This window comes from Parasteatoda tepidariorum, chromosome 8, assembly GCF_982258835.1.
Source record: "Parasteatoda tepidariorum strain Cologne lab strain chromosome 8, Ptep-v5.0, whole genome shotgun sequence".
Taxonomy (NCBI): Eukaryota; Metazoa; Arthropoda; class Arachnida; order Araneae; family Theridiidae; genus Parasteatoda; species Parasteatoda tepidariorum.
In genome coordinates, this window is record NC_141762.1 from 78480242 (window position 1) to 78496226 (window position 15985).

At 27.2% G+C, this 15985-nt stretch overlaps 1 protein-coding gene across 2 annotated transcripts in view; it reads right to left on the reverse strand.

Annotated features, from left to right (window-relative positions):
• Positions 1-340: 340 nt before the first annotated feature.
• The window catches only part of Sf3b1 (splicing factor 3b subunit 1), a 39745-nt gene continuing 24100 nt past the window's right edge, over positions 341-15985 (reverse strand). For both annotated transcript variants that reach the window (XM_016067361.4, XM_016067362.5), the window contains 9 exons: positions 13866-14011; positions 13142-13288; positions 11325-11450; positions 11024-11245; positions 9860-10221; positions 4566-4791; positions 3351-3583; positions 2094-2310; positions 341-599 (listed from right to left, as the gene is read on the reverse strand). In XM_016067361.4, coding sequence (XP_015922847.3) covers positions 441-599; positions 2094-2310; positions 3351-3583; positions 4566-4791; positions 9860-10221; positions 11024-11245; positions 11325-11450; positions 13142-13288; positions 13866-14011 — 1838 coding nt within the window. In that variant the 3' untranslated portion in view covers positions 341-440. The remainder of the gene's footprint in view (positions 600-2093; positions 2311-3350; positions 3584-4565; positions 4792-9859; positions 10222-11023; positions 11246-11324; positions 11451-13141; positions 13289-13865; positions 14012-15985) is intronic.

The following is a 15985-nucleotide window of genomic DNA, read 5'->3' on the forward strand; positions in this document are numbered from 1 at the left end:
CGATTTGGTAACTTAAAATATTGTTTGTACAAATTAATGAGCATTTTTGAGTTCACCCCTGTGAACCATTAAGTTACAAGAAAAGAAAATCTTTAGATCAAAATAATTCAGGATGGTTTGTTTTTCTGCATTGTACATATAATTAAAAATAGAGTGTTTATTTTTGTTGATACAGATTAATGTATCAATAAAATGAAATAGAAAAAAAGATTTGTAGGTGCTTAATGCTCAAAAAAATATATCTTGAATAAAGACAAACAAGATACATTCACTAGAACCACAAGCAGCAAATTCAAGGTATCAAAAAATTACATTAAGACATTTTTTAATGAAACAGACATTTTAAAAAGAAAAGACTTTATTATAAAGTATCAGAGATAATAGTTCTATTCTATAAACAAATTATTGATTTACAGTTTATGGAAACACATATGAATAATTTACAGGACCATGTCCAGTTCATGACGTGTGTATTTGTTTCTAGTGTCATCCGGAATTCTGGGATATCCAGCCACCAAAGAGTCCTGGCCACCAATGTATAACGTGTTGTAAATTTTCCAGTACACATCTCTAACTTTTCTTGCTGGATGGAAAAGACCCTGAAATATTTGTTAAAAAAGGATAAGAAAAATTTGCTTTCAAAAACTGATTTTGATATCAAAACTGATAATTGAGTTTAGAATGCAATTCTTATCCAAAAATAGCTACCTATACTATCTAGATATTATAAAAAGAGAAATAATCCACAACCAGATTTGTTTCATTCATAAATACATTCCTTGAAGGAGAGTTTAGAGTTGAAATAGTTCGTCGGCCTTGAACATTAATTCAAGTATATAATTATGAACAATAATTCAAACTGATTCCCAAACATAGTTAGGAATAGCATTTGGTTGCTTTTCTTCACAACCAATTGTTTTTTCTCCTGTTATTTAACCAATATATATTGCCTAAACGAAACTATTCATATAAAATTTTGAGTAAATTAGAATCACTGATATAAAGGATCCTTCCCCTGATTTTTGAATATTGTTTTTAAAACAAATTGAGCTACCAATCAACTATCATAACTGTAACAGCTTTCTTAAAGAAATGGAAACTAAGTTTCATCATACTTTAGCACTGAGAGAAAGCAAGATTATGCGTTGAGTAAAAGAACTTATCATCAACCTTGAATTAATAAAAAGCATTTTCTATAATACAGTTCAATGCAATTTAAATTTTATATACACATGCATTCAAATGATTATGACTTTTATGTGCATTCAAAATAATTCTCTTTGGAAACAGTCTGAAATTTTAAAATTTGTCATAGATACAATAAAAAGCAACAAAACTAATTATGACAAAATATTAGATAGAGTTGTTAATAACTTTTAATTTGAAATTATGTTGCCAGAAATGTAGAATGACAAATAAATCTGTCAACTCATTATCATAATTTATATCTTAAAATGTGGTGTGATAAAAGTTTCTCAGAAAATCATTCAATTTGATTTGAATGATCCAAATGCAAATTTTGATGGGTAATTAGCTACTTAAAATTATTTTTGGCACTCAAGTTTTGAAAATCAATTCTTGATGATTTTCCCTTTAAAATTTTGTACAGTTAAATTTTGATTAAAATGAAATAATAATTTGGCTTAATTAAGTCCAAGAATTTAATCAGTTCTCTTTAAACCCTATAGCAGACTCCTCCTCCTATACGGATTCTCTGTATTTTCAGAAAATATAATTTTAGTGGTTGTTAGATTAATGTATTTATATTTTAAATAAATAAGTATTAAAAGTATTATTCTCCTCTCCCACTAAACATAAGAAATTTAAACAGATGCATATAAAGTCATATAGACTAATCCTTAAGTTCCAATATTTTTTTTTTTCTAAAAAATTCTTTTTTAGCTCACTACCACTGTAAAAAATAATTAGCAACAACATCAAATAGTTGACGTTTCTCTGCCCTGTAGTAAACTACAGAAAGTACCAGAACCTATTTATGGCTTAACATAATACAACCATAATGAGAACCATCTAATAATTATCCAATTCTAGATAAAAAAAAAATGAAAAGAAAATAATAATGAAAACAATACCTGTAAACAGTACTGCAGTATTTTAATTGGACCCAATGCAACTCGGAGGCCTTCAACAGCACCCATAAAAGCTTGTACTAAATGAGGTGAGGTTTCAAAGATGTTTGGCCAAACATAATTTAAAAGGTGAACAAGGGCATCTTCACAACCAAATCCATACACACCTAATGCCATATGTTGAATTGCAGCACATGCAGTCTGTCTATGGACCAAGTCTCTGAAATAGTAATTATGTGATTTTAGGAACTGAATAAATTTAAATATTAAAGTAAACAAGCAAATTGTAACAAAAGCAAAATAGCAGAGATTTTAAAATATAAAGTTATATATAAAAGGAATAAAGACCAATGAAAGGAAGGAGAGAAACAAAATTTCTCACATATCTTAGAAAATTTGTTTTAACTAGAGTCTCATTTATTTTGGAATGAGTTACATAAATATTTTTAAAATTAAATTCAGGTAATATAAAAAAGCTATACGGTAAATTAAAATTTAAATGAGTGAGAGTAAAAATTAAACAATAAATAAAAATAACTTTAATTAATCAGTATAAAATGGTCATAAACTTGTTTGAAAAAAAGAAAAGTAAGCAATACTTCATTGACAGACACTAACTCAAAAAAAAAAAAAAAATAAAAATAAACTAATGGTTTTATTAAAAAAAAAATCCTAACTTTCTAAGAAACAGATTTATTGAAATAAATAGGGATTTTTTTCTGCACATCTCATAGAATTCAAAGATGATAATAATAAAAAAACTGAAATGCTCAGAGAAAATAAATAAATATTTCATTTTCTTGAAAGCCTAATTCTCAATTACAATGAAATAAAATTATGATAATCTTAATTCCAAAAGAAGCAAGCAATATTGTAGTTTTTATTTTTTTCTAGGTGACTACTGAAATATATATAATAAACATAAGTAATCTGCTAAACTAATATAAATAAAAGTTTTATCTAGAAAAACCTTTATTTTTATGCTAAAACTAATTTTTACCTTGTATAAATGTAATTTCTTATCACATTTATTTAAGATTAGAAACAGGGCATTTTCAATTTTTCAAACTTGCCTTAATCCCTATCAACACAAATGGCACCAATGTATTGATATATATTTTTACAAAAACTAGGATATTAAGTTACAATATAGTAACATTAACTTATTTGTTAAAAAAAACTAAAACACTTATTTTTATATAGTTTTAAAATTAATCCAACATCTATTTCAATAATAGAAGAATGAAAATGTTCTAATACCTGTCCATTAGTGCATCTTCAAGGAGAGGGGTAACAGCATAAATGTAATCCTTCCCCATTTCTCCAATGTATTCAAATAAGAAGGAAAGGGATTTGAGAACACCATTCTGAACATTCAATTCAGGCACTCTATATTCATTCATCAAGGCAGGGAGGACGGTGAATGGAGAGCATGTTTCTGCGACAATAGCAATGGCAACTGTGGTACACACCCTGTTTTGACGCTCTTGCACCTATAAAAACACATGTGTTTAACATTAGTATGCATACAACAAAATTAATTCAAATTCTATTGCAGGTATCTTAGTTTTAACAAATAGATCAATTATTAATAGTGATTAATTCTACTAATTTTTATAAGTAACAGAGAATCTATGAATGCAAATCATGAAATAGTCTTTAAAATGTTTTAAAAAGAAATATGAATTTGTTTATAAAACCTGGTTGACTAATAAACTGAAACAAGCATCAAATATTTTTGCAAAATTTAACATAAAGCAAAAACCATAATGTTACTTTTCATACCATAAAATCCTAGCATCTAGAAAATATGCATTTTTGTAAATAACTGGTTTAACTAATTTGAGCCACTGAAAATAATTGTTTGGGAAATTAAAATTTTATTACAAATCAAAATTAATTTTACTGAGTTTGGAAATATGTTTTAATAAAACAAAATAATAAAAAAAAAGCTCAAAGCAAATTTTACAAACTCGTTATTCATAACGCAAAAGGCTTTAGATTCATAATACTTTTATCATATAAAAGTTATAATTAATAATTTTTTTGGTAAAAAAAAAAAAAAAATCTCAGAAATTTTTAGAAAATAAACAAAATTATCAAACAAATTTTACAAAATGTTAACTGCTTTATATGTCATTTTACAAATTATCAATTTTTAAAAGGTGTAATTAAAAATATTACCTATAAAATAGATCATATTGGCCATATTAAATGTTGTACGAGCTGTAAATGACACATTTACAGTGGTACAAGAAGTGGATAAAAGCATTACTAAAGAAAATGTGTTGAGCATAAATATCTCATTTTACATTTACCAATGAAAGCAAAAATTTGAAAAATTCAACTATTTAAAGTAGATTTGGTTACAATTACTTGGGTTAATTAAGGTTTTATTGTGATTATATTTTAAAATAATCTTTTTTTTTAAAGTCCTGATATTTACTAAAACTCATAATATAATAATGCACTTACTCTTAAGTTGTTCAATAGAGTTGCAAGTACATCATGAGGACCAATAGCCTTGGCAATATAACCAAATGTGTTGACTGTAGCTCGTCTGATAGCTTTCTTGTGTGCTTTTAGTAGTTCCAGCAGCTCAAAACATATTCTCATCCATTCTTTAGCTGAGACATACTCAGCTCCTCTATCTGCTATCCTACCCACTAAATCAATGCAATTCTCTTGTACTTTTTCATGTCTGAAAAGAGAAAATTATATTTGTAACTAATGAAATTAAATAGAGAAAGATAAATCAGGACATACTGTAACCACAATAGGGCTAAAAGTACTTCATTAAAAAAAAAAAAGTACTCTAGATTACATGAAATCATAGCTAGTAATAAACTTACAATTAGAATCAAGCTTATAGATTTTTTATCACTATTACTTATAACCTGGACACGAAATTTCCACTTGCCATTAGCAATTAAATATTCAGAGCTGGCGAGTAAGTTTCATCTTTTAAAAGTTTTAAACTAAAATATTTAATGTTGAAATTGTCTTACCCAAATGAATAAATTTGCTGAGTCGCCTACAAAACCATTCTTTTTTGAATCATTGTCATCTTCAAACCACATTTTTTAAAAAATTTAATATTATTCCAATAAATATGTTTAGATTTCGTACTTTTTAGATTCTCCAACTATTCTGGTGACTAAAAATTTTTTCATACTACGTTTGTTAACATTTAAATTTATTTTTGTATCTTTCATGTATGCAAAATAGTGTCGAGCAAAAAATTTTTAGACTGGCTAATCTCTTTAGATCTAAAAGTTTATGTCCTGGTTTATAATATTAGAAAATTATTTCTTGTAAGTGTGGTTCAGTATTACTCACAATCATGATTAGAATAATAAAATGATTCTACATAATCACAATTAAAATTATTATCTGTAATTACATTTACTTGTAATAAATTATATTTTATCCAGTTCTGCATTCATCACAACCTTATCACTATCAGGTAATGAGAAACCTTACAATATAAACAAAAAAAGGCTAGAAGAAATAAATTAAAATATTTTTAGAAGCAATTTTAGTGCAGAAATTCAGATAAAATAATAAAAACTAGTTTTAATGTAACAACAGAATTTTCTTTTGTTGAATTGTCCAATAAATTCTTTTGTCAAATAGGATTCCATTTCATTCTGTTTTTTTTTTTTTTTTTTTTAAAGATTACTCAATAGCTGTTCATTTTAAAAATGGAATTTACCTGGGGGTCATTCCATGTCAAATCATACAGGATTTTACAAAAATGGCACCCACCGTCTCAGATTTTGATGAAAATTTGTACACTTATAGAATTTTTTGTGCTGATTTCAAAAATATCAATTATGTTTAAATCGGTTAAGGGGTTTAAAAGTTATAAGCATTTGTATTTTTGCCAAAATGGCACATTTGCCGCCATTTTGATTCATACATCAAAGGCTATTAATGATTGTAACTCACCTTATATTTATGATAGAGCAATAATTTTTTTTTTATTTTGTTCAGAATAAAGTAATCTGTCATATAAAAACTTTTTTTTTGCAAATAAGTATCTTACTTATTTAGTAAATGGGTCTGTTTTGCAGTTTTTTGATCAACGGAGTTGAGTAACTTCAGGAGATTATTTCTGGCAACTCGCCCCCTTCAATTTCAAAAATATTTTATTCAAAGATAGTTGAAAGTGCAAACTAACATCTGATATAAAAATTTCGATGGGCCGTTCACTCACTTTTTAAAAAAAAATATTTTTTTTCTTATGAATCATTATGCGCTAAAAGCACTCGTAGTTTGATGATTTATAGTCCTTAATTATAACTAGAGTATAATAAAATGATATAAAAAAATGTGAATGGTAGAAAAATATGTAAAATAAAGTAATCATTTATTAAATTTTTTTTTCTTGTTTCTTTGAGCCCTCAAAAAAGAAAAGAAAGACAAAATTTTAGAATGAACAAAATTTCACCTTTTTTGCAAATAAATTTATCCAGAATCATATAGTTTTGGTAAATGAGAGGGATCAGAATCTAAAAAAAATGTAAATAAAAGTTTCTCTGAAAGAGTAGAGGGCAGTGCCAAATAATAAAAAGCAGCCATTAAATTTTTTTTTTAATTGAACTAACTTTGATCTTTATGGAAGGAGAAAATCATTGTACACTTTAATTTAATTCAAACATTTTGTCTGATTCTAAAATGTAATTAAATGTAAGACCAAATTATGAATATTTGAAGTTAATTTTATCCTTTTCTTTGTCACAATGATTGTTATGGTAATGAGATACCCCTACAAAATTTCATTTGAAACAGTGATAAAGTTTAACTATTTATTATAATTATATTGAAATGAAATGATTTTATATCACTAACTATAAGATAATTTACATGCTCTTATTTCATCACTAATACCTGCAGGCCCTTTTTATTCTCAAAATCTTTTATTATAATTATATACATCCAATTTTTAAAAAAAAAACTTCTGAATAGAAAAAAAAAAAATACTGAAAACTATTGACACATTCCATCTCTACCTTCCCAAAAAAGAAATTTGACTAATCAGAATGTATCATCTGCCAGAACATTTCAGTTTGCTCCAATCAGAATTGAGTGTCATGTAAAATTTATTTTCTTTCCAATCAGTAAAATTGTATTTCTTCCATTTATTTAGAACAGAAATAAATAAGTTTTCAAAAGTTTTAAATGTATCAATTTGATACTTAAAAAAGAGTTTTATTATGAAAACCCAAGTATTATATAGTATTGGATTAACTTTGAAAGATTTTAAGTGCAGTTTAAACTCATAGAAGGTTTTAGAACTTTCTTCAGAGAATATATAACTTATTTCATTTAGGAGCAATTTAGATTTTAAGGAAAGTTCAACTATATGCCTCATACATAAGGAGTATCTCCTTTATCAGTATGAAATATATAGGGTGACCAGGGATAATTCACAATCACTCTGTTTCTGGGGTAAATAATGATCACCTAAGTTTTATTTTAAATTTTTTTTTTTTTTTTTTAAATTTGAGACATGGACAAGAATGTTTGTACATTTTACTAAAGTATAACTACATTTACTTAATTATAGTTTTTTGTTTAATCTAACAAAATAAGTATCTTTTAAACTGCTTTCTGTATTTTCCATTTTAAAGATGGGTTTCAAAATGTGCACATTTCTGCAAAGATCCCCTCCTTCTCTTAATAATAAATATTTTGAGTTACTTTCTTTTTCTTTGATATAAAAATAGTGTAAGTTTTTGTTTAATTGTTTCACATCTACTGTAAGCATTATAATTAATTATAGGAAACTATATCAAATGTTGCCCCCCATGGGGTAATTATTGATCACTGGGGTAATTCCTAATCATTGTCATTTCTTTTTATAAATAGTATTAAAAATAGCTAATTGTCTTTTCTTAAATGGCAGTTCATATTAAGTGGAACAACCATTAAAATATATTTTAACTGTAATCACAAAATTTGTTTATTAACTGTATATACAAGACAAATGTGTTCTGATTTGTCCCATTTCTGGTTTGCCTTACCTTGCTTCTATCTTAATTTTATGTGTGTACATTGTTAGAATAATTTTTAAGTTTATAAATTTGCCTAATATAAATATGGTGAGAAATTATAACACTAAAAAAGATACTAAGCTTCTAGAAAGCAAAATTAGTGAATTTCTTTTAATGATTGAAAATGAAATTTCAGTGTGAGAGCTACTGTCAGAGCTGTTGACATACCTTACTTAACTTTACACTCTCACTTAATGAAGTTAAAAAATCCAGCAAAAGTAACTTATGTGGGAACTCTTTCTTATAATCCAACAGAACATGAGAATGAGTTGGCTGCTTGCCTAAAATGTATCGCACGATGCAAAGATTTTTGGAAAATTTAAAGCGTTAATCTTTATTCTTTGCTTTTAAAGAAATCGTTTTATTAGCTGCTTAAACATCTCTTTGGTTCATTTGTTTGATCTTGATGTCTTATTTGTTAATTACCATTGTATAATTATTTTTAAACAACCCCTTTACTATAAAAACTGGTGATCAGTAATTACCCCAGAAGTGATCAGGAATTACCCGAGAAATGATCAAGAGAAGGGGTAATTTCTGATCACTAAGAATTTAAAATCTTTTAAATTCTAATTAGATTTTCCAACAAAAGAAGGTAGCATAGGACTCATCTCATATAGTCTCAAACTTCCAGTAAATATTGAAATTCTATCTTGAATAGTTTTTTCACAAAGTAGATGTTTGCATTTTTTGATCAGGAATTATCCAAGGTCACCCTATATAAGAAAATGAAAAAAAATTGTGACTTATTTAATTCTCCTTCCAATAAGACCAAGAAAGTCTCCCTTCATGTCATAAGTGTAGATCAGGCTAAAACATACAGAGCTAAATTGCAAATTTCAGCAATTCCTGGCCAGAAATTGTGTTTGTCTTGCTCAGTCTCAAATTTTTTCCTTTCTTCTTTTCTTTTTTGAGGGGGGGGGAGGGCTCAAAGAAAGAAGAAAGAAATAATTTAATAAATGATTACTTTATTATACATATTTTTCTACCATTCACATTTTTTTATATCATTTTATTATATTCTAGTTATAATTAAGGACTATAAATCATCAAACTACGAGTACTTTTAACGCATAATGATTCATAAGGAAAATATATTTTTTTTAAAAAGTGAGTGAACGGCCCATCAAAATTTTTGTATCAGATGTTAGTTTGCACTTTCAACTATCCTTGAATAAAATATTTTTGAAATTGAAGGGGGCGAGTTGCCAGAAATAATCTCCTGAAGTTACTCAACTCCGCTGATCAAAAAACTGCAAAACAGACCCATTTACTAAAAAAGTAAGATACTTATTTGCAAAAAAAAGTGTTTATATGACAGATTACTTTATTCTGAACAAAATAAAAAAAAAATTATTGCTCTATGACAAATATAAGGTGAGTAACAATCATTAATAGCCTTTGATGTATGAATCAAAATGGCGGCAAATGAGCCATTTTGGCAAAAGTATAAATTCTTATAACTTTTAAACCCATTAACCGATTTAAATATAATTGATATTTTTGAAATTAGCACAAAAAACTCTATAAGTGTACAAATTTTCATCAAAATCTGAGACGGTGGGTGCCATGGCTGGATGAACTGACATGGAATGACCCCTGGGACATTCTGGAAAAAAACTGATTTCATTTTATTAAATAATGAAGATAAAAAGCTCACCACAATGGTAGCACTTATTTATCAGGAATTTCAACTCAACAATTTTGTACCTGTTCTTAAGGATAGGGGTCAATCTTGGTAAAAGATCTTTGATAGGAGGAGTCATCTTGTGCATTCCAATTACATTGACAATTGCTTTCAGAGCTCCAAGAATAGAACCCAATACTTCTGGATATTCTTCACCCAAATATTCATATAACACAACACCTAAATGTCCCATTAGTTTTTCTTCTTGGCATGTTTTCATCACAACTGCTATCCTTGAAATGAGATCAGCAGCCTGCTGTCGCACTTTGGCAGACTTGTTATTCAACCTCCATAGAATGGTACCACAAATTTGAGGGAGATAGGGTTTCACCCGCTTGCCAAGGGCATTCACAATAGTGCCAAAGCCATTCAACATTACCATATCCTGTAAATAAACAAGAACTTCATTAATTAACGAAATTAACTACAAGAATTAGAGACATTATTTGGGCACATACGAAATTGAAAATCATCTTCACAATTGTTCTAAAAGTTTACATTCCACTTTAATCATAAGCAAATAGGTATTTTCAGAGAGGAAGTATGATATAAGTTTAATTGGGGTATTACAAAATGATGATCAACAAACCTTCTCCCCTTTTTCAATAAAATTTTTTAATAGAAGCAGTTATTTTGTATTAGTTAAACACAATTCCGAAATTAAAAAAAAAAGAAAGCCCAAATTTTAAAATAAATGTTTTAATGTATTTTTGAATCAGGATATTATTTCTTTCAGTACCTACAAGAACAGTAACATCAGTTTCCTGCGTGGTCAACGTGGAGGAAACACAATCCTAGTCTTTTAAAAATTTTATTTGGCTCTCGCCAACCATTTGTGTATCTGGATAAATCTTGTCCTTGTACAAAGCTGTTCAATTAAGATACAAGACATGATTGTATTAAATGTATTGCTGCTTAATAGCACAAGGTCTGGCCTCCGCTTTACTGCATCAAAAATAAAATTATGTTCTCAATTTAAATCAATCCAACAATAGTATGAACTAAGCCAGGAGCTAAAAAAAAGTTACATCGGAAATTTCGGAATCGCGCTGTTTACTTTAAAGGCAAACTCCCTAAAGAAACAAATCTTAAAAATAACTTTTTCACCAAAAAATTTAGCAGTAAATTATAGTTAAAAAATACAGTTGAAATGAAAAAAAAAAAACAGAAAGGGAGAGAAAGATCACCTCAGTTGTTTGTTCTTGGAATGCATACAGAATGCCATCAATGAGCTGTTCTTCTAACCTTGAATCTATATCTGCAGCACCCAAGTTAGCCATGATCTTTTCAATGGTCTCCATCACCATCTTACGATATTGCTCATTCTCATCCTTCAAATCGTCAACTATTCTGTGGATTATTTCAGCTGCGCCCACTTTATTTGCTATCTCAACAGTTGTATCGACCAACTAAAACATAGAAAAAATTGTTACAAACCTGCAATGATTTGAATTGAGAAATCAAAATGCATGGGAAAAAGAAAGGTACCTGTCGATAATTTCTCCTATCCAGAGCCATTCGATGGTTCCAAAAGTGTTTAAAGAAATGAGGTAACACGTCTTCTTTAATGTATTGTGGCTCTACACCATCAGTTGCACAACACTGTTTTACTACCTGGAATTCAAAATACATTCATTGTAGGCATAACACACAAGCATTGTGAAGTGCAACGTTCTTTGATTTAAAGAACTTCTTTTTAAAAAATAAACTATGAAGTAATTACAGTAAAACCTCTCGGGAGTGGTCTCTCCATTCCACAGTAAAATGGTCGTTGATTGAGTTTGGTCGTTTTTGGAGATTACCACCACTAACTTTAAAATTGTTATCGAAGGTACATGATTTTTTGCAGAGGATTTTAATTTTAGTCAGCGTCATTTTCTTGGTGTTTAAATGCCACTTTTGTTGGCATCATGAAAAGACAGATTTACACATAAAATTTAGAGTGTATAAAAATGACCCCAACTGATATAATTATGTGTGAAAACAAATTTACCAATTATAGCTAAGCTATTGATGAACAATTTTAAATAAATAAACAATTATGCTTTTTGTTTAAGTTTGCATTTAATTTTATATCGAAAAAATTAGTTAGCTTTAAAAGATAAAAAGGTTTGTTTGTTTGAAATGCTTGTTTTCTTTTCAATTTCACCTTCAACTCTAAATGTAAATCACTGATAGCATTGTCTTTAGTGCACTCTGATTGCACCATGAGTTTGCACTGTTAAAAAGAGTTCTCTAAATAAGAGCATCACACAAATACTATGAATACATTAATCTACGTATTTGTTTTGGTATTATTTTGTGTTCTTTATATGACTTTTTCTGCATTTTGTGCAGATACTCGCGTGGTAGCTGGGAGAGGTTTTAATGGTTTCTCTTAAAGGTTTTTTTCAACACAAAGTCAACGGAAAAATTCTGTGCCTCCCAAAAGTGGTCGTAAATAGAGGTGGTCTTTCTTGGAGGTTTCGCTGTATTAATTATCCAACAGTCTAATGCAAACTTACTGCGAAAGCATTAGGCTTTCATTAGTCATTTGACAAATTATTCTAAATATGTTTGCTCAATTTTGAATAATTTAAATATATTAAAGCAATTTTGTCCCAAAATAAGCATTTTGAAACAGCTAAGGTAGTTAGATATTTTTATAAACTATTTATTTAAAATCAAAAGAGAGTGTGAGAGGAAAAAAATTAAAAAGACTAGCAAATAATGCATTAAAGAATTTAAACTACCTAAGCCAAAAACTGTATATAATAGTGATGCTTTGATTTAATTAGTGCAAAATATTTTTTTAAGGTCCGAATCACATGTTAAATCACTAAGTTAAGTAGCTGTTAAGAGGCTAATAATAATAATAAAAGCAATAACAATATTAATAAAATAAAAATACTTGACTGATTAGAGAGTGTATATATCCAACGGTCCATTCTAACATTAATATAAAATTTTTCTCTAAAATGGTTACTATATACAGTAGAGACCAGATTAACTGTGAGCAGATAATTCGCTGTGCAAATTATCCACATGAGAGATCTAAAAATATATTGCACAAGATCAACTATTCATAACATTTTTATGAAGTATGAACTAATTTATTCCTTAATATTCATTGTTACCGAGATTTAGATATAGAATAAATATTTCTGTATTTTAAAATACATAAACATGTATGGATACATGTTAAAATTATTAATTTTATTTTCACCTTACTTTTAGACTTTTTTCGACTTATTCTTTGCCACCCAATTCTGCAGTCTGATAATCGGAGCTCTACTATTAATATATATTTTAAAAAAATGACTAACTTTTAACACAATTTTTTTCATTTCTTCATCAGGAGATTGAAATTCTCGAATAAGAATCAACATCACTTCTCTGGTATAGTAATTAGCATATTCTGCATCCATAAGAGGTATCAGGTAACCAATAGCTTTCAAAAAAGCAGCTAAACCCTAAAAAGGAAAAAAAGAAACAGTGAAATGAAGTTAGAAACCAGATTACAAAGTGATGTTCAATGCACTAAATTAAAAACCCAATACTTATTTTCTAATAAAATGTTATTATTATAACTTAAATCTAAATGATGTAGCTTTTGCGATGCTTGTAATGTTTTAAGAAACTAATAATCAATTTACGAGAGCAATATCTGTAACTTTTCAAATTTATTTTAATTACAAAGTGATAGTCTTCCTAGCTCCTTAATCATTTTCTTTATTGGCTTAATAAAGTCAGCTTTTCTGTAGGCAACATTTAGATGCAAAAATGGAGCAAATTTTTCAACATTCTATTTCATGTTTCCTATGCATCAAAAAATTGAAATGAACTAAGAGCATCTAATGACTATCAATTTTATATTGGTTGGTAACTACACGTTTAGTTCAAAAAATTCTATAATTATAATGTTTGCAAAAAAAAAATTTGAAATTTTTTTTGATATTCAAACAAAATTTTTGTCATCAGATAATATAATTTTTTAAATAAATGAATGTTACTATTGAATACTAATAGTATTTAAAATGATGCACTCACTTTACCACGATGAGTTCGGATACCTTTCCATAAAGGTTTCAACACACTATCAAAGGACTCAATACCATATGGGGTAGCTGCTTCAGCCAAAGCGGCCAGCGCCAACGCAGTAATAGTTCGTACTTTTTGTTGTTCATCAACCAAACCTTTAAAAGAAAAAGTAAATTAATACTAATTATTTATAAAGCAATTCTAAATTCAAACCAGCACTTTCATCATTAAAATAGATGAATATTTTGTAAGCATTGATACTATTCTAGTTAGAAAAATAAAATTATTCTAATAAATGCTTATTATTGTTATATCAATAGTTTTTGGGATAGCATTTTTTATTTTACAGTATTGTAATATAGATATGGTATCAGAATATAAGCAGGGTAACACTGACTGCCAACTTCTTCTCTATAATTTAATAGATCTTAAACAATTTTTTAAAAGTAAATAAATAAAGAATCTATACTGGTTATGCTGCAAATTTGAGATTTTAAGAAATAAATATTAAAAAAAAAATTTTTTTTTTTGGTTTAAAAAAAATTAGTACACAAAATTTTTTATTGAAATAATATTTGATTTTACTTCTTGTTTCTATTGAGAATTATAAAAGCATCAATCCCATATTCATTAATAGTCAAAACATTTTTATTGAAATAATAATAGGTACTTTATAATAATTTTTACTTCATTTATTCATTTGAATGTGTTTATGGGAGCTTAGAGACCAAATTTTAATAAGTATTTTTTAAATTTTGTAAAAATGTACCACTTATAATTTAGTAGTTTTAAGAAAAAGTTAAATATGCTTAAAATCTTAAAAATTAAAGTTTAGTAAGTGTTATAAAATGAATAAATCGAGAGAAAAAAAAATTTAAATAACAAATATTTTAAGATATTAGTTAATAACATAATCTTATTCCAGGATAACCTTCAAATCAATTAAATATTCCCAAAATTGATTTTCTCCCCATTTTTATTTGCAATGATTCTATACACAATAATTTATGGAGACAATATGCAAAATTTTTTAGCCATCTGATAAAATTAAATAATCAACAATATGTAAAATTATTTAAAAATAATATTTTTTTTTATTACAATTCTTAACTTGATCAGATGTTAATATTTTTAAATTACACTTTAGGGTTGAATAAAAAGAACTATTTTAAAATGAATACAACAAAATAAAAGACTGATAAATTTTAGGCAAAAATATTATAATATGTCAGGGATGAGATTAGCCAAAACGCAAAAAAGCTGAAGTTCCACGATATTAATTTTTACGCAAGCGCAACCCTTTCATAATAAATTCCAGACAGTTTAAGGTAATAAATAATGTATTAACGTACAATTGTGTACTAATCTATTATTATAAAAACGATTACATTGATACTTAACATTTAGTGCGAAAAAAATTACCAATTAAAAAAAATAAAGCTGGAAATTATATTTTTCCTCAGTTCACATAAAACAATTACTACTTGAAAAACTACCTGGTTTAGCAAATTAAAAATACTGAGAATATAAATTAATATTTTATTTCTTTTAATAAATACTGTTATGTGATTTATAGCAAATATATCAGTAATATTACTTTTTAAATTATACTAGTGGGCTGTGCCCACTGCTCGCTAACCCCCGAAAAATACTACGCAATCTTATATGGTTTGCTTCGCAAACCAAGCTCGCTTCGCTCGCTTCTAACTTAAGTACATTGCAAATGCACAAAATTTAAAGAATTCAAAACAATCATTCAAATCCATATAACAACTTTTTTTTTTTAAAAAAATTACATCTTTTTAGTAAATACTAAGTCATTAAAATAAATTTGAATTCAAATAAATGACATGTAATTCGTTAAACCTATTAGAAATGTGCTATAGTATAAAATCTTAAGATATAAATTTCTAAAACTGATATCTTTTTAAAAAGGTTAAAATTTTGGCTATAATTAAGTATATTAAAAATTTAAATAAGAGAAATTGCAATGGAAAAACCCTGCATAAACAAAACATTGAATTTCGGAAGAAATCTCGTTTGGTGAGAATGTTCTCTCTTGTCAAAAAATACAAAATAAACTGACCTCAAATAAAACTCCAAGGACTTCGAATCAAATAATTAAGGAA